Consider the following 18994-nt stretch of genomic DNA (forward strand, 5'->3'; position numbering starts at 1 on the left):
GCTGGGCACTGTGGCTCATGCTTATAATCCCAGCCCTTTGGGAGGCCGAGACGGGCGGATCACGAGGTCAGGAGATCGAGACCAGAGATGGAGACCATCCTGGCTAACACGGTAAAACCCCGTCTCTACTAAAAAAATACAAAAAACTAGCCGGGCGAGGTGGCGGGCGCCTGTAGTCCCAGCTACTCGGGAGGCTGAGGCAGGAGAATGGCGTAAACCCGGGAGGCAGAGCTTGCAGTGAGCTGAGATCCGGCCACTGCACTCCAGCCTGGGAGACAGAGCCAGATTCCATCTCAAAAATAAAAATAAAAATAAAAATAAAACTCTGGAGGCTGGGCACTGTGGCTCACGCCTGTAATCCCAGCCCTTTGGGAGACTGCAGAGGGCTGATGGCTTGAGGTCAGGAGTTCAAGACCTGCCTGGCTAACACAGTGAAACCTCTGTTGCTACTAAAAATACAAAAATTAGCCAGGTATGGTGGCAGGTGCCTGTAATCCCAGCTACTTGGGAGGCTGAGGCAGGAGAATCACGTGAAGCCAGGAGGCGGTGACTGCAGTGAGCCGAGATGGTGCCACTGCACTCTAGCCTGGGTGATAGAGTGAGACTCCATCTCAGAAACAAGAAGAACACATTAAAAAAAAAAAAAAAAAGCTGTGCCCCAACTGTGTGTGCCTGAACAGGAAGCCTCATGCTCCTGACGGTGAACTCAACGGTCACCTTGACTGGGCATGGGATCAGGATGCCCTGATAGCTGGCTACCCGTGACTTCTGGGCATGCCTGTGAGGGTGCTTCTGGAATAAGAAGCAGATGGCCCTCCCTGAAGTAGGCCGGCATCGTCCAGGCCCCTGGGGGCGTAAAGAGAACAGGAAAGAGGAAGAAGGCTGTGTTTCCCTGACCACCGAGCTATCTACTTTCTGGCCCCCTTGCTCCTGGCTCTGAGGCCTTCAGACCCGGACTGGAATCGACCTCATCAGCTCCTGGCTCTCAGGCCTTCAAGCTGCGCCACTGGCTCTCCTGGGCCTCCAGCCTGCAGATGGCGGATTGTAGGATTTCTCAGCCTCCGTAATCCCGTGAACCAGTATCTTACAATAAATCTCTTCACTCACACACACACACACACGCACGCACGCTCCTGGTTCTATTTCTCAAGAGAACCCTGACCAATGCGATGCTGAACAGCTACTCTCCGCTGGGAGTCTGGAATCTCGGTTCGTGTGCAGCCTGCAGGACCAGCCCTTGACAAAAACCCTGAGTTGTCACAATTCATTGCTGGAGGAACTGGGAGAGGGCCCTTGGGAGCTGGTGACTGGTTTCTTCCGGAATTTTCCCCATGTGCCTTTTTCCTTGGCCAAGTCTCCCTTATTCCTCCAGTGTAGTAGACCAGCTGTGGCCCCAAGTGCGGCCATATGACTGATCCCAGGAGTCCTCCTAGCCAATCGTCGAACCTGGGGATGGGCTTGAGGACTCGATGTAGAACATACTCAACAACTCTTCAAACAAACAAATCAGGTAGGTCAAAGGCAACTGGACCCCAGAATTTTAAACAGAGCATACATTCAATGTCCTAGATCACCAGCTTTCAAACGTATTCAAAGCCACAGGATTCTTATATATATATAAAGCTTGAAGGTGAAGCTGTATGTACTTTAATAAGCACAGAAATCCACCTCTCTTGCTTACTTTCATAGCCCCAGCACCTGACCCAATGCCTGCACTGAGTGGGATACCTCCAGTAAGTATTTCGTAAACGGAATTAAATAACTTAAGCTCAGATCATGAAATGTACTTAATATGACACCAACCAAGGAGAACAACAAAGAGAGTCTGCTGACCTGAAAACACCCATACAGCAACTGGGAGAACCTTACAGGTAACAGTTGACACATCACACCAGACCTAGCTTTTGTGCAGTTCAAATGTGAAATCTGCGGAGTATCAGAAACATCCTTCTTTTTCTTACCGACTTGTCGTCTGGAAGCAGGAGTGTAATCCGACCAGGAATGGGTTGCTGGATGCCTGCTCAAACACGTGCTTCTCTGTCTGTACCCAGTCAATATCCTGAAATAGAAACCAGGAGTGGTAATGAGGCTCCTGAATGCTCCTCACAGACATCCTGGGCAAGGGGGAGGCAAGGGAGGAGTCTCTCTCCTCTGCTTTCAGGAAGATAATGCAGAGAGGAAAAGAAAACACCCATTAGGAACCGCATCACCACCACTGTCACCATCCACCCCACCTCTGTCCCCACCACCACCACCATCATTGTCACCGTCACCATCCACCCCTCTACCACCACCACCACCATCGTCACCGTCACCATCACCACCGTCATCGTCACCATCCACCCCTCTACCACCACCACCATCATTGTCACCGTCACCATCCACCCCTCTACCACCACCACCACCATCGTCACCATCACCATCACCACCGTCATCGTCACCATCCACCCCTCTACCACCACCACCATCATCGTCACTATCACCATCACCACCACTGTCATCGTCACCATCCACCCCACCTCTATCCCCACCACCACCATCATCGTCACTATCACCATCACCACCGTCATCGTCACCATCCACCCCTCTACCACCACCACCATCATCGTCACTATCACCATCACCACCGTCATTGTCACCATCCACCCCTCTACCACCACCACCACCATCGTCACTGTCACCATCACCACCGTCATCGTCACCATCCACCCCTCTACCACCACCATCATTGTCACCGTCACCATCACCACCGTCATCGTCACCATCCACCCCTCTACCACCACCACCATCATCGTCACTATCACCATCACCACCGTCATTGTCACCATCCACCCCTCTACCACCACCACCATCGTCACTGTCACCATCACCACCACTGTCATCGTCACCATCCACCCCACCTCTGCCACCACCACCTGTCACCATCACCACCGTCATCGTCATCCACCCCACCTCTACCACCACCACCACCACCACCATCATCACCGTCACCATCACCACATCATTGTCACCATCCACCCCACCTCTACCACCACCACCACCATCATCACCGTCACCATCACCACCGTCATCATTGTCACCATCCACCCCACCTCTACCACCACCACCGTCACTGTCACCATCACCACCACTGTCATCATCGTCACCATCCGCCCCACCTCTACCCACCGACCATGGTCACTGTCACCATCACTGTCATCATCGTCACCATCCACCCCACCTCCACCCCATCGTCACTGTCACCATCACCGTCATCATCGTCACCATCCACCCCACCTCCACCTCCCATCACCATCACTGTCATCATCACCTTCATCGTCACCATCCACCCGTCACCACCATCATCACTGTCACTGTCACCTTCACCACTAGTCATCTTTGTCATTGTCACCACCACCGTCATCACCATCTGCATCATCACTGTCATCGCCATCATCACCATCACCATCACCATTGTCACCATCCACCGCACCTCCACCCCCATCATCACTGTCACCACCATCACTGTCACTGTCACCATCACCATCACACCAGTCACCATCCACCCCACCTCTACCATCATCACTGTCACCATCACCATCGTCACCATCTACCCCACCTCTATCATTGTCACTGTCACCATCACCATCATTGTCACCATCCACCCCACCTCTACCACCACCACCATCATTGTCACTGTCACCATCACTACCACTATCATCACCATCCACCCCACCTCCACCCCCCCATTGTCACTGTCACCATCACCACCGTCATCACCATCCATCTTACCTCCCCATCATCACTGTCACCATCACTGTCATCATCACTGTCACCATCCACCCCACCTCCACCCCCCACCACCGTCACTGTCAGCATCACTGTCATCACCATCTATCCGCCACCATCATCACTGTCACTGTCACCATCACCTTTACCACTAGTCATCATTACCATCATCGTCATCACCATCACGTCACCACCACCATCACCACCGTCACCATCAATGTCAACACTACCACCACCATGACTGTCATCACCATCAATCACCGTCATCACCACTATCACCACTGTCATCATCCACCCCCAACTCCACCCCCACCATCGTCATTGTCACCATCACCTTCATCACCACCATCATCACCATCACCACCACCACCGTCATCATCACAACTGTCACTGTCATCACCACTGCCATCATCATCACCATCTCCATCATCACTGTCATCACCATCACCACCACCGTCATCAATGTCAACACTACCACCACCATGACCGTCATCACCATCATCACCACCATCAGCATCTTCATCACCGCCACCACCATCACGTCATCACCACTACCATATCACCATCATCATCACCACTGCCATCATCACCATCATCACCATCACCATCACCATCACCACCATCTTCACCACGGTCACCAAAGCTACCAGCTCGGGTTGTATGCTGGCCTCTGGTGGTATGCTGGCCTCTGGCCTCCGGGCTTTGCCCTAACAGTTCCGGGAGGCAGGTATTATCTCCAGTTAGGACACAAGGAAACTGAGGTGGAGGGCTAAGTGGATTCTCCAAGGTCCCAGTGCCACCGAGTGATAAGCCTGGGACAAGCCCATACCCATCGCCAGAGCACTAGCTCCCACCACAGGGCTGTCACCCTCCCAGTGAACTCCTCCATGCTGGAGTTCAGCAAAATGCTGCAAGGTCAAAGGCAACTTTAGAGTCACAAAGATTCAACAGCTTGGTCTCATCTTGACCCCAGAAAGTAGGCTGGACAAGGTTTCCTTATCTTCCTAGGTCAACCCCTTGTCTTCACGGTTAGAAAAATGACAGTGAAAGAAACGCATCCCAAATAGGCTGGAGTACAGGGGTGTGATCACTGCTCACTGCAGCCTTGACCTCTGGAGCTCCAGCGATCCTCCCACTTCAGCCTCCAGAGGAGCTGGGACCACAGATACACAACACACTCGGCAATTTTATTTTTTGCAGAGGCAGGGTCTTACTGTGTTGCCTGCCCCTACCCCTGGAAGTTTTGTGGAAACAAATCAGCAAACCATTAGGATCTATTTAGCCTCTGAGACTGCATCATTCCTCCTCAGCGCTCTCCTTCTCGAGGCTCGGTCCTCGGCCACCCTCCCTTCTCTCCGGAGGCAGATCCAATGCAGGGGCTTCGAGTCCCATCTTTCCACGCCGAGAGCTACCGGCCCAGCCTCTCCCTGAGTTGCAGACCTGCGCCCCGATGGCTGCTCAACACGTGCACCCGGGCATCTCACGCCACCCCAGGCCACGAGCCAAGCTCCTCGCCAGCCCGCATCTCCTCCCATCTCCAGTGGCCGAAAACCCAGAGGGTCGGCGGTGACTCCTCCACTCCTCACCTGCCACCACCCATGCCCCAGTGGCCCTCACCAGCAGCACCCACCCACTGTGGCCCCGCAGGGACGTCGGCGTTGCTATCACGACCCACTGGGGCCCCGCAGGGACATCGGTGTTGGGATCACGACCCACTGGGGCCCCGCAGGGACGTCAGTGTTGAGATCATGACCCACATATCACTCAGCACCCAAACTGAGTGGAACCTCCCGGAGGCAGCACTGCTCAGTTCAAGGCACATCTGGCCCTGCATGGGGCCAGTGCTGCAGAATTGGTGGGAAGGGGCTTGCCAGTGACTCGCGGGGGAACAAGAGGCAAGCCTAGCCCCAGAGAGCTCAGTCTCTTTGTGAGGAGAAAGAAATTTCTAGAAACCATCCAAGCATTCAACAACTCCTAGAATCAGGTTCTTCTCAAAAGACAACCTCAGAGTCCCCACCTCGGCATCCTGGCCCACAGAGGATGATTTCAAGACAGACCAAAACTGCAGCAGTGACTCTTCCTAAAGCCTTTTCTCAGGGTCCTGCAAACTTGCTCTCATACATGGCATTAACTGCCAGCTGGCCTGGGTGTGCTGCAAAGAGGGTTGGAATCCTCTTCTGCGGCTGCTGGCCAGCAGTGGGGCCGTCAGCAGGGCACCACACCTCTCAGGGCCTCCGTTCCTCGGCACAGGGCATGGATGCTGCCACTCAATAACTGCCACTCAGTTCTGCACCCAGGGACGAGGGGCCGGTTGGACAGCCTGTGTACTGCACAGACACACCCTGATGGGAGGCAGTAGAGGCTCAGTCCCAGCCCCAGTTCTGCCTCCCAGCCCCGAGCCTGGCTGGTGGGGAGGGAGCCCCTCTGTGGTCCATCGGGGCTCGATGAGCACCCAGTTGCCTTCTGTGCTAGCAGCACTTGGTGATAACGGCATTACTGCCACCTACACATCGGCCTTTTTTCTGCTCCTGAGAGACGCAACCTGCACTCAGGTATGAAAGCAGAAGGCCAAAAATACCAGAAGCCGACAAGTGCACGAAAGATGCTGAACATCGCCAGTCATTAGAGAAATGTCAGTCAAAGCCACAGCTGCACACTCATTAGGACGGAGATCATCAAAATAACGTGCATGGCTGAGGACCTGCAGAAATGGGCCCGTGCGCTGCTGGCGGGGAGGTGAAACGGCGGCTGCGAGGGAAACAGCCTGGCAGGTCCCCATCACCTGAACAGAGAACTACCACGTGACCCAGTAACGCCACTGCTAGATTTGCACTCAAAAGAACTGGAAATAGACTCAAACAGACTCTTGCACACAAACCTTCACCATGGCACCACTCACAACAGCCAAGGGTGGGAACACTGCAAATGCCCCTTGGCAGGTGCACGCGCAAACGTGGGGCCTCCACCGGACAACGGAACAACATTACCCAGCCAGGCAGAGAGAGGAAGGCCTGAGCAAGCAGCCACACGGATGGACCCCGGAGAAGCCAGACACTAAAAGCTCACACACAACTCCATTCTGTCAAATGTGCAGAAGAGGGAAGTCCGCAGAGGCAGAAGGCAGATTGGAGGCCACTGGGGCCAATGTAGAGTGGAAGCAGGGGGTGAGTACGGGGCCTCCTTTTGGGGTGAGGAAAATGTTCTGGAATCAGAGAGGTGATAGCTGCCCAACTCTGTACCTCAATGTGCTAAAAGCTGCCTAACTGTACACTTTATTTGTATATTTTATTCCTTTTTTAAGACAGAGTCTTATTCGGTCACCCAAGCTGGAGTGCAGTAGTGTGATCTCGGCTCACTGCCATCTCCGCCTCCCAGGTTCAAGTGATTCTCCCGTCTCAGCCTCTGAGTAGCTGGGATTAGAGGTGTGTGCCACCACACCTGGCTAATTTTTGTATTTTTAGTATAGTTGGGGTTTCACCATATATTGGTCAGGCTGGTCTTGAACTCCTGACCTCAGGTAATCCACCCATCTTGGCCTCCCAAAGTGCTGGGATTATAGGTGTGAGCCACCATGCCTGGCCCTAACTGTACACTTTAAAATGTCAAATTCAATGTCATGTGTATTTTACTATAATTAAAACAAAAAGGTGTATGAAGTCAGAATCAAGATTTCAACAAATAGGCCAGGAGCAGTGACTCATGCCTGTAATCCCAGCACTCCAGCAGGCTGAGTGGGGCAGAGTGCATGAGTGCAGGAATTCGAAACCAGCCTGGGCAACATAGTGGAACCCCGTCTCTACAAAAAACACAAAAAATAGCCGGGCATGGTGGTGCACGCCTGTAGTGCTGGCTCCTCTGGAGGCTGAAGTGGGAAGATCACCTCAGCCCAGCAAGAGGTAGAGGCTGCAGGAGGAGGTGGAGGCTGCAGGAGGTGAGCTGTGATCATGCTCTGCACTCCAGCCTGGGTGACAGAGTGAGACGCTGCCTCTACAAAAATACAAAATTATACAGCTGGGGGTGGTGGCTCATGCTGTAGTCCCAACACTCTGGAGGCTGAAGTGGGAGGATCACCTGAGCTGGGGAGTTTGAGGCTCCATGGGCTGTGATCAAGTCACTCCAGCCTGGGTGACAGAGTAAGACCCTGTTTAAGACCCTATTTCCAAAAAAAAAAGATTTCAACAAATAAACCATTGATCCTATAATCAATAAACTTCTCCCCCAGAAACAGCTGGTGTGGGAAGTTCTGCTACACAGAGCCGTGGCAGCTCAGCACGTCCCTCAAAGCTGGGGCCTTGTGCAGGATGGAGTGGGGCAGCGCCTCTGGGCAGCTTCCTGTCCCACCCCATCACCCGCCCGGTTCAGCTCAACCCCAGGGATTTCCTAACAAGGGTGACGACGTCCTCAAACTCAACCATAGTCTGCTGGAAGGCGACGTATCAGTGGTTGGCCACACATGCGAAGGTCGCGGAGACGATACCCATCTTCACCTTTTCAAAGCTTAGACACGAGTGCTCTCTGCAGTGGTCCGCTCACTGCCTGCGGTGTGCAGTGCACGGACAGCCGTGCGGGCCAGCAGCCTGAGAGCAGGAGCTGCACTGTGCATCCTGGCCGCGGAGTTGGCTGTGCCGTTTGGGTTTGTGGAGCACGCACTGTGACATTCACACAACGGTGCCATCACCTGACCAGGCACTTTCCAGAACACAGCCCGGTTGTTACGCGATGCATCACTATTGATTTTGCGCAAACTCCATCAATATGAGGCCAGGACTCTCATGCCTGGATTAATTTTGCTAAAAGCCTGGAGCATTCATTATGACCTTCTAATGCCCTCTTCCCCAGGTGGTGGCCCCAGGGGGGCGCATTCCCGGGACCCCAAGCGCCGTGAGAAGTGGCACCTACCTCGTCGTCGTGCACCAGCTCTTTCTTCACCACTTTCATGGCGTAAATTTGGTCATTCTTCTTCAACCGCACCAGGAGAACCTTGGCGTAGCTCCCGCGCCCTATGACTCTGATTAGGTCGAAGTCCTGCAGCCCGAGCCCCTGAGAGATTTTGATTCCATCCATCCCATCAATAACTGGCTTAAGGTCCTAGGAAGGGAGAACAAGACCCCAGAAAGTGAGGGGAGAGGGGTCCCGGGAGATTCAGAGGACCACACATCACTCATGCGGTCCCAAAAGAGATCTGCTCCTCAGAGCCTAGAGCCTCACGATTCCAGTCTCAGCTCTGCGTCCCACAGATCCCACCCCCACACTCCCATCTAAACCGGGGCACAAAAGGTGAGAACTTCAGGCTGTGCTTCTGAGGAAGGTGCTAGAAAGTCGGAAGCTGCTCGTTTCCACAGACCATGGCTCTGGTCACAGCTGCCAGTGGGAGGGACCCCCAGGCCTTCAGCCCTATCAGTCAGGCTGAAGAGGTGGCCACTGGGACATGCGGCCCAGGGCCTGGGCCCATCCTTCCCCATCAGGGCCCTCCCTCGGGAAGGAAGGTAAAGCAAACGTAGCTAATGCCGGCCAAGAGCTCCCAAACCGGCAAGCACACATTATTAGAAATAATTATTAGAAATATACAGGAGAAAGGCGCTCCGAGGAAGAACAGAAGCCTCGGCCTCCTGCAAGCTACACCTGGCAAGGATGTTGGGGTGGAGGAGGTAGTTTGCTAGGAGGTGCTGTTCTGTGCAGCAGAATGGATTCTGTTTTTTTTGGGACATGGTCTTCCTCTGCCACCCAGGCTGGAGTGCAGTGGTGCAATCTCGGCTCACTGCAGCCTCCACCTCCCAAGCTCAGGCGATCCTCCCACCTCAGCCTCCCAAGCAGCTGGGACCACAGGCCCATGCCACCATGCCCAGCTAATTATTTTGTATTTATTTTTGCAGGAATAGGGTTTCACTACGCTGCCCAGGCTGTTCTCAAGCTTCTGGACTCAAGTGATCTGCCCGGCCCAGCCTCCCAAAATGCTGGGATTGGAGGTGTGAGCCACCGTGCCCGGCTTTGGATTCTGCTTTTTTTTTTTTTGAGACGGAGTCTTGCTCTGTCGCCCAGGCTAGAGTGCAGTGGCCGGATCTCAGTTCACTGCAAGCTCCGCCTCCCGGGTTTACGCCATTCTCCTGCCTCAGCCTCCCGAATAGCTGGGACTACCTACAGGCGTCCGCCACCACGCCCGGCTATTTTTTTGTATTTTTTAGTAGAGACAGGGTTTCACCGTGTTAGCCAGGCTGGTCTCGATCTCCTGACCTCGTGATCCGCCTGTCTCGGCCTCCCAAAGTGCTGGGATTACAGGCTTGAGCCACCGCACCCGGCCTTGGATTCTGCTTTCTAAGTGACCCGGCCTCCCTCCAGACACAGGATGGCCAGGAAGGAGCACAAGTTGTGAGGGTGGTATGTGCTGCTGCTCTGGAAAGGTGTGGGCTTCGCCAGTGCAGCCCTTTCTTGGGTTTTACGAGCAGAGGCTGAGAACACAGCAAGCTCTTCTGTTCCCTTCTCAGGGTTTGTGGTGCAGAGCTGGCCACAGACGCGAGGCTCAGTTGAGCTTCTTGGCTCGAGTTGGGGAAGGACATGAAAGGGCATTAGAGGGGTTTGCCAGGACGGCCAAATGAGGCAACAAAAGGAAGGCCGTGGTGCAGACACAATTTGATAAAAACTGCAGCTCAAAAGCCAGCCCCTGGGCCACAATACTGCCTGGGTGGAGAGAATGTGGAGCGCGGCTTCCCCCTTCAGGGTGTGGTCCCCAGACCACCTGTGGGGACAGCTGCCTCCAGGGAATCATCAAGGATGTGCCTGAAATAAGACCCAAGAATAAGGGCTTCTTTCTAGAAACCCACACCCGTGAGGATTAGCAGCATCCCAGACCGTGTATTTCACATCCAGATTTCCGTGACTGCCTCAGAGACACTCACAGACTTTCAAGAGGACGCTGGAAACGGTAGCGAGCTGCTCCGCAGACTCACCTCAGAGTCGTCTTTAATGCTGTCATGTTTCCGGGATGAGGAAATGTAAGCAACTGGCGAGAGAGGGAGGAAGAGGGAGGAAGAGGCGTTACGGTGTCATCAGGAACGCGCTGGGAACACAGCGACCCCGTGGGCCCTGCTCCTCCACCGGGCGACGGTGAAGGGCGACTCTACACGGCAGCCATGTCTGATTCTAGTTTAGAGTCTTCTGAAAATGCAGTTTCCTGGGCCCCACTCAGACCTGCCGACTCTGACCATGGGACCTGGGGATGTACATTTGTGACACACGCCCCCAGGGGTCCATCTGCAAATAATTAGTCATCAGATTTTGGTGTCTAGTGAATGGGTGGGGGGGGGCAGGAGGGGATGTCTAGTGAATGGATGATGACTAGATGGGGGATGAATGGAGGCCTGGATGGAAGACAGACAGATGGAGAGGTCAGTGGACAACAGATGAATGGATAGATGGAGAGGTCAGTGAACAACAGATAGATGGATAGATGGAGAGGTCAGTGGACAACAGATAGATGGATATATGGAGAGGTCAGTGGACAACAGATGAATGGATAGATGGAGAGGTCAGTGGACAACAGATGAATGGATAGATGGAGAGGTCAGTGGACAACAGATGGATGAATAGATGGAGAGGTCAGTGGAAAATAGATGGATAGATGGAGAGGTCAGTGGACAATAGATGGATAGATGGAGTGATCAGTGGACAATAGATGGACTGATGGAGACATCAGTGGACAACAGATAGATGGATGCAGAGGTCAGTGGACAATAGATGGAAAGATGGAGACGTCAGTGGACAATAGATGCATAGGTAGATGGAGAGGTCAGTGGACAATAAATGGAGAGGTCAGTGGACAATAGATGGATGGATAGACGGAAAGATCAGTGGACAACAGATAGATGGATGGAGAGGTCAGTGGACAAGATGGAAAGATGGAGACATCAGTGGACAATAGATGGATGGATAGATGGACAGGTCAGTGGACGATAGATGGATAGATGGAGAGATCAGTGGACAATAGATAGATGGAAAGACAGAGACGTCAGTGGACAATAGATGGATGGGTAAATGGAGAGGTCAGTGGAAATAGATGGAAAGATGGAGATGTCAGTGGACAATAGATGGATGGATAGATGGAGAGGTCAGTGGACAATAGATGGAGAGGTCAGTGGACAACAGATGGAAAGATGGAGACGTCAGTGGACAATGGATGGAGAGATGGACAGGTCAGTGGACGATAGATGGATAGATGGAGAGATCAGTGGACAATAGATAGATGGACAGATGGAGAGGTCAGTGGACAACGGATGGATAGATGGATAGATGGAGTGGTCAGTGGACAACAGATGGATCGACAGACACAGAGGTCAGTGGACAATAGATAGATGGAAAGATGGAGACGTCAGTGGACAATGGATGGGTAGATGGAGAGGTCAGTGGACAATGGATGGGTAGATGGAGAGGTCAGTGGACAACAGATAGATGGATGGAGAGGTCAGTGGACAAGATGGAAAGATGGAGACATCAGTGGACAATAGATGGATGGATAGATGGACAGGTCAGTGGACGAGAGATGGATAGATGGAGAGGTCAGTGGACAATAGATGGATGGATGGACAGGTCAGTGGACGATAGATGGCCAGATGGAGAGGTCAGTGGACAATAGATGGAAAGATGGAAACGTCAGTGGACAATAGATGGACGGATAGATGGAGAGGTCAGTGGACGGTAGATGGATAGATGGAGAGGTCAGTGGACAATAGATGGATGGATAGATGGACAGGTCAGTGGACAATAGATGGATGGGTAGATGGAGAGGTCAGTGGACAACAGATGGATCGATAGAGAGAGGTCAGTGGACAATAGATAGATGGAAAGATGGAGACGTCAGTGGACAATAGATGGATGGGTAGATGGAGAGGTCAGTGGACAACAGATGGATGGATAGACGGAGAGGTCAGTGGACAATAGACGGATGGATGGTCAGTTGACAACAGATGGAAAGATGGAGGCGTCAGTGGACAACAGATGGATGGATAGATGGACAGGTCAGTGGACGATAGATGGATAGATGGAGAGATCAGTGGACAATAGATAGATGGACAGATGGAGAGGTCAGTGGACAACAGTTGGATGGATAGATGGAGAGGTCAGTGGACAATAGATAGATGGAAACATGGAGACGTCAGTGGATAATGGATGGGTAGATGGAGAGGTCAGTGGACAATAGATGGATGGATAGATGGAGAGGTCAGTGGACAACAGACGGATGCAGAGGTCAGTGGACAATAGATGGAAAGATGGAGATGTCAGTGGACAATAGTTGGATGGATAGATGGAGAGGTCAGTGGACAATAGATGGATCGATAGATGGAGAGGTCAGTGGACAACAGACAGATGGATAGATGGAGAGGTTAGTGGACAACAGATAGATAGATATATGGAGAGGTCAGTGGACAATAGATGAATGGATAAATGGAGAAGTCAGTGGACAATAGATAGATGGATATATGGAGAGGTCAGTGGACAAAAGATGGATCGATAGATGGATATATGGAGAGGTCAGTGGACAATAGATGGATCGATAGATGGAGAAGTCAGTGGACAATAGATAGATGGATGCAGAGGTCAGTGGACAATAGACAGATGGACAGATAGACAGGTTAGTGGACAATAGTTAGATGGATAGATGGTCAGTGGACAATAGATGGATGGATAGATGAACAGGTCAATGGACAACAGATAGATGGATATATGGAGAGGTCAGTGGACAATAGATGGAGAGGTCAGTGGACAACAGATGGAAAGATGGAGACGTCAGTGGATGACAGATGGATAGATGGAGACGTCAGTGGACAACAGATGGATGGAGAGGTCAGTGGACAACAGACAGATGGACCGATGGAGAGGTCAGTGGACAATGGATGGATAGATAGAGAGGTCAGTGGACAACAGTTGGATGGATAGATGGAGAGGTCAGTGGACAACAGATGGATCGATAGATGGAGAGGTCAGTGGACAACAGATAGATGGATAGATGGAGAGGTCAGTGGACAAAAGATAGATGGATATATGGAGAGGTCAGTAGACAATAGATGGATCAATAGAGAAGTCAGTGGACAATAGATAGATGGATGCAGAGGTCAGTGGACAATAGATGGACAGATGGAGAGGTTAGTGGACAATAGTTGGATGGATAGATGGAGAGGTCAGTGGACAACAGATGGATGGATAGATGGACAGGTCAGTGGACAACAGATAGATGGATAGATGTAGAGGTTAGTGGACAACAGATAGATGGATGAATGGAGAGGTCTGTGGACAATAGAAAGATGGAGACATCAGTGGACAACGGATGGGTAGATGGAGAGGTCAGTGGACAACAGATGGATGGAGAGGTCAGTGGACAATAGATGGAAAGATAGAGATGTCAGTGGACAATAGATGGATGGATAGATGGAGAGGTCAGTGGACAATAGATAGATGGATAGATGGAGAGGTCAGTGGACAATAGATGGATGGATAGATGGAGAGGTCAGTGGACAATAGATGGATAGATGGAGAGGTCAGTGGACAATAGACGGATAGATGGAGAGGTCAGTGGACAACAGATACATGGATAGATGGAGAGGTCAGTGGACAATAGATGGACGAATGGAGGATGGGTGAGTGGGGGATGGCTGGTTGGCTGGATGACTAGATGGATGGATGGAAGATGGAGGATGGATGGATGGATGGATGGAGGATGGGTGGGTGGAGGATGGCGGGCTGGCTGAGGACCGGTTGGTTGGCCAGGTGGGTGAATGGATGATGTATGGATGTATATCTGTATAGAGGATGGGCGGGTGGAGGATAGCTGTTGGCTGGATGACTAGATGGATGGAAAGAAGATGGATGGAGGATGGATGGATGGATGGATGGATGGAAGGAAGGATGGACGGATGGATGGATAGATGCAGGATGGGCGGGTGGAGGATGGCTGGCTGGCTAGCTGAGGACCAGCTGGTAGGCTAGGTGGGTGAATGGATGACGTACAGATGAATATCTGTATAGAGGATGGGTGGGTGGAGGATGGCGGGCTGGCTGAGGGCCGGTTGGTTGGCCAGGTGGGTGAATAGATGATGTACGGATGTATATCTGTATAGAGGATGGGCAGGTGGAGGACGGCTGGTTGGCTGGATGACTAGATGGATGGATGGAAGATGGATGGAGGATGGAGGATGGATGGATGGATGGATGGATGGAGGATGGGCAGGTGGAGGATGGCTGGCTGGCTGACCAGCTGGTTGGCTAGGTGGGTGAATGGATGATGTACGGACGTACAGATGTATATCTGTATAGAGGATGGGGGGGGTGGGGGATGGCTGGTTGGTTAGATGACTAGATGGATGGATGGAGGACGGAGGATGGATAGATGGATGGAGGATGGGTGGGTGGAAGATGGCTTGCTGGCTGGCTGGCTGGCTGGCTGAGGACCAGTTGATTGGCTAGGTGGGTGAATGGATGATGTACGGATGTATATGTGTATAGAGGATGGGCGGGTGGGAGATGGTTGGTTGGCTGTATGACTAGACGGATGGATGGATGGATGGATGGATGGATGGATGGATGGTTAGATGGATGGATGGATGGATGGATGGATGGAGGATGGATGGATGGATGGATGGTTAGATGGATGGATGGTTAGATGGATGGATGGATGGATGGATGGATGGATGGATGGAGAATGGATGGATGGATGGATGGATGGATGGAGGATGGATGGATGGATGGATGGTTAGATGGATGGATGGATGGATGGATGGAGGATGGATGGATGGATGGATGGTTAGATGGATGGATGGATGGATGGATGGATGGATGGATGGTTAGATGGATGGACGGATGGATGGATGGATGGAGGATGGATGGATGGATGGTTAGATGGATGGATGGATGGATGGATGGATGGATGGAGGATGGATGGGTGGGTGGAGGATGGATGGATGGATGGATGGTTAGATGTATGGATGGATGGATGGATGGATGGAGGATGGATGGATGGATGGATGGTTAGATGGATGGATGGTTAGATGGATGGATGGATGGATGGATGGATGGATGGATGGATGGAGGATGGATGGATGGATGGATGGATGGATGGAAGGATGGAGGATGGGTGGGTGGAGGATGGCTGGCTGGCTGAGGACCGGTTGGTTGGTTAGGTGGGTGAACGGATGATGTACGGACGTATATCTGTATAGAGGATGGGTGGGTGGTGGGGCAGGTGGGCAGGCAGTTGTTTGTGAGGCATCTTTTTTGCGTGAGGCACTGTGTGAACTAAGTGCTTTATGTTCTGTGGTCTCGCATCGTCCTCCCTGGGCTCCCAGTGAGACAGAACTCACGTGCTGCATCAAGTGAAAGTGAGGCTCTTGCACCCCCGTGCAGAGGTGCAGGTGGAGGCTCAGAGCTGGGCTGTAAGTCCAGCTGGTGTTTGAGCTCTCTCTCTGAATGCTTCTTAGCAATAAAACAAGTCCTTCCCCATAAACAAAACCTCACAAAAATCTAAGGACCATGCCACTGCCACGCTGTGTGTGCAGCAGTCACCTCGCAGTCTTTCCCCAGACGGGGTTCAGCTCTGTGCAGCAGCCAGATTGTGGGAGGTGCCCGGCCGTGGTGGCTGCTGCACTAAGTGCCTTTGAGAATTCCCGGAGCTGGTTAGAGGAAGAGGCTCTGCACCCCTGGGCTGCCTCGCCGTGGTGGCTGCTGCGAGAAGTGCCTTCGAGAACTCCCGGAGCTGGTATAGAGGAAGAGGCTCTGCACCCCTGGGCTGCCACAACAGTGCTTCACGGAGGCATCCCTGCCCAGCAGCCTCCAGGGAGGGCCAGCTCACTCTGCCCATCTCTGCCAGGGACTGAGAAGAGGCCCTGGAGAGCCTCATCCCCAGCCCTGGGGAAGGGTGGCCAGGCTTGAAGACAATGACCCCTGTGGAGCAGACGGGACTGAGAAAGGACTCGTGGCCAGAAGGCAGAGGTGAGCAGGGTGAGGTGACGCCCAGGCTCCACCCAGCTGAAGAAAGCAGTGCCTACTTCCATCTGTCTCCTCGGAAGGAAGGTCGGCGTCCTCGTTCTTGTCATCTACTGGAGGCTCTTGGGAAGGCATGACAGAATCCTGCCGGAGAGACGGAGAGACGGCAGCATGACCAAGTGCTGGAGCAGGTGTTACAAGGTAGCTTCTGTAAACACTTCGTGACTTTTTTTTAATTAAAAACTTTTTTTTTTACAGACAGGGTCACACTCTGTCATCATCCAGGCTGGAGGGCAGTGGCATGATCACGGCTCACTGCAGCTTCAACCTCCTGAGCTCAAGCAATCCTCCTGCCTCAGCTTCCAGAGCAGCTGGCACTAGAGGTGCGCACCACCACACCTGGCTAATTTTTGAATTTTTTGTAGAGATGGGGTCTCACCATATTGCCCAGGCTGGTCTTGAACTCCTGGCCTCAAGTGATCCTCCCACCTTGGCCTCCCAAAGTGTTGGGATTACAGGCGTGAGCCTCTGCACCTAGCCACTTCAAGACTATCTATGATTCACATATTTGCACATTACAAAGGTTACATTGTAATATAGTATATAAAAATCTAATTATGCTATTGTACCAAATAAAGAACATAAACACTACCTATGATTCTGCAGACAGAGGTGGCCACTCAGTACTGTAGGCCAAGTGCTTTCTACAATTGGATCTTTTGCACAATGCTTGGTCATCTCTCCTGACCCAAAGCTGCATCCTGGCAGTAACCAAACATCAGGGGGCCATTCTAAGGGCCTCTGGGTTCCGCCTGCAGGTGCATCATAATGGAGTCACCCGTACTGGCAGTCAGTTGGGTGGCAGCCTCTGGCCTCCCTCTGCCTCTAGCTGACCACATTTCTGGGGCCGGTCTCATTTGCTTATGCTAAAGTGGACTCATGGGGTCAAAGGGCATTACAGGCTTTTTGGCAGATGCAGCTGAAGGACCTGTGGAAGGACTATGGCAATGCATGCACCAGCCTGCGTGACCCCCCATCCCTGTGCCTGGTGATCCTGGGGTGACACCCTGATCCAGACTCTGTCTTTATCCCGTAATAGAGGAGAGGGCACATCACCCCTACAGGCACCTTTCCTCCCATGCCACGGCAAGATGCAGACGAGCCACCCTCCCCAGACACACCCACCGCACACTGCAGTGGGGCCCAGGGAGCTGAATGTTCAGTCCAGGCCTCGCCCCCGTGGTTCAGTGAGATGCAGGGGGCCACGCGGAAATGCCAGAGGCAGCCTTCAATAAGGAAAAGTCAACAAGGCCCCAAAAGGCCTTGTTGTGGGAGGTACCCACAACACCTCCCAAGTGTGGGAGGATGCTTCAAGTCCAAGCACTCAGGGACGGCAGAGGGAAGGTGCCGCCCTCATCACAGGCTGGGCATGGCTTCCCAGGGAGGATTCCCGAGAGAGGCTCCAGATGTCCGGAGCCTCAGCGTGCCCAATGCTACTGAGGTCAGACCTGGCTTTCATCTCCACAGTCCCGAAGAGCTGGTTCAGGACTGGAGTATGAATGAACCTTACCCCCGCCCCACTGAGCAGAGCACGCCAGGTCCTACCTGAGACTGTCACCTGAGCCTCATGCCACAATGAGCAGAGCATGTTGGGGGCTCGTGGGGGCTCAGGAAGATGGGTCCTACCCGAGACTGCCGCCTGAGTCTCACGCTGCAGCCCAGAGGTAGGATAGCACCACGGCCCCTCTTGAAGAACCCAGGGTCACCAAGGTCTGCTTGGACAATGGGCTGGCAGCCACGCCCTGGCCCCGCCCGTGCTCCCTAGGGCCCACCCAGCCCTGCAACTCACCATATGCTTCCTGCAGGTCAGCGGGACGAGGCCGTGGCAGCGCTTATGGACCAGTAGTTTGCAGTTGATGCACCTGTAGCCTTGCCTCGCGAGGCCCCATATCCTCTCGCTGCACTGACCGCAGTACGCTCTCTGTAGACGGGAACACAGCGTCAGGCCCAGGCCATGCTGAGGGGCCAGCGGAGAGGGCAGGCAGAGCCTTCCACACCTGTACCTTCTCAAAAGAGGACACTGAGCCAGGCAACAGGCGGCCCCGGCACCTTGTCCCTTCCGGGCGCCAGGCTTGCCCAAGCTCGGTAGCCTCCTCTTGGGTCCACCCCAAGGTTGGGGGAACCAACAGCCCCAAGGAGCGGCTTGGAACCCTGCTCTGCATGAGAGAACACAGGGGAGGTCCCATCGGGCAGGGGTGAC

At 53.1% G+C, this 18994-nt stretch overlaps 1 protein-coding gene across 4 annotated transcripts in view; it reads right to left on the reverse strand.

Moving 5' to 3' along the window:
• Nucleotides 1–18994, reverse strand: part of PRKCZ (protein kinase C zeta) — a 142640-nt gene that overhangs the window by 30454 nt on the left and 93192 nt on the right. For all 4 annotated transcript variants that reach the window (XM_073007928.1, XM_007980936.3, XM_007980934.3 and 1 more), the window contains 5 exons: nucleotides 18584–18715; nucleotides 16797–16878; nucleotides 10713–10765; nucleotides 8668–8856; nucleotides 1962–2059 (listed from right to left, as the gene is read on the reverse strand). In XM_073007928.1, coding sequence (XP_072864029.1) covers nucleotides 1962–2059; nucleotides 8668–8856; nucleotides 10713–10765; nucleotides 16797–16878; nucleotides 18584–18715 — 554 coding nt within the window. The remainder of the gene's footprint in view (nucleotides 1–1961; nucleotides 2060–8667; nucleotides 8857–10712; nucleotides 10766–16796; nucleotides 16879–18583; nucleotides 18716–18994) is intronic.

The sequence above is a fragment of the Chlorocebus sabaeus genome, chromosome 20 (assembly GCF_047675955.1).
Source record: "Chlorocebus sabaeus isolate Y175 chromosome 20, mChlSab1.0.hap1, whole genome shotgun sequence".
Classification (NCBI taxonomy): domain Eukaryota; kingdom Metazoa; phylum Chordata; class Mammalia; order Primates; family Cercopithecidae; genus Chlorocebus; species Chlorocebus sabaeus.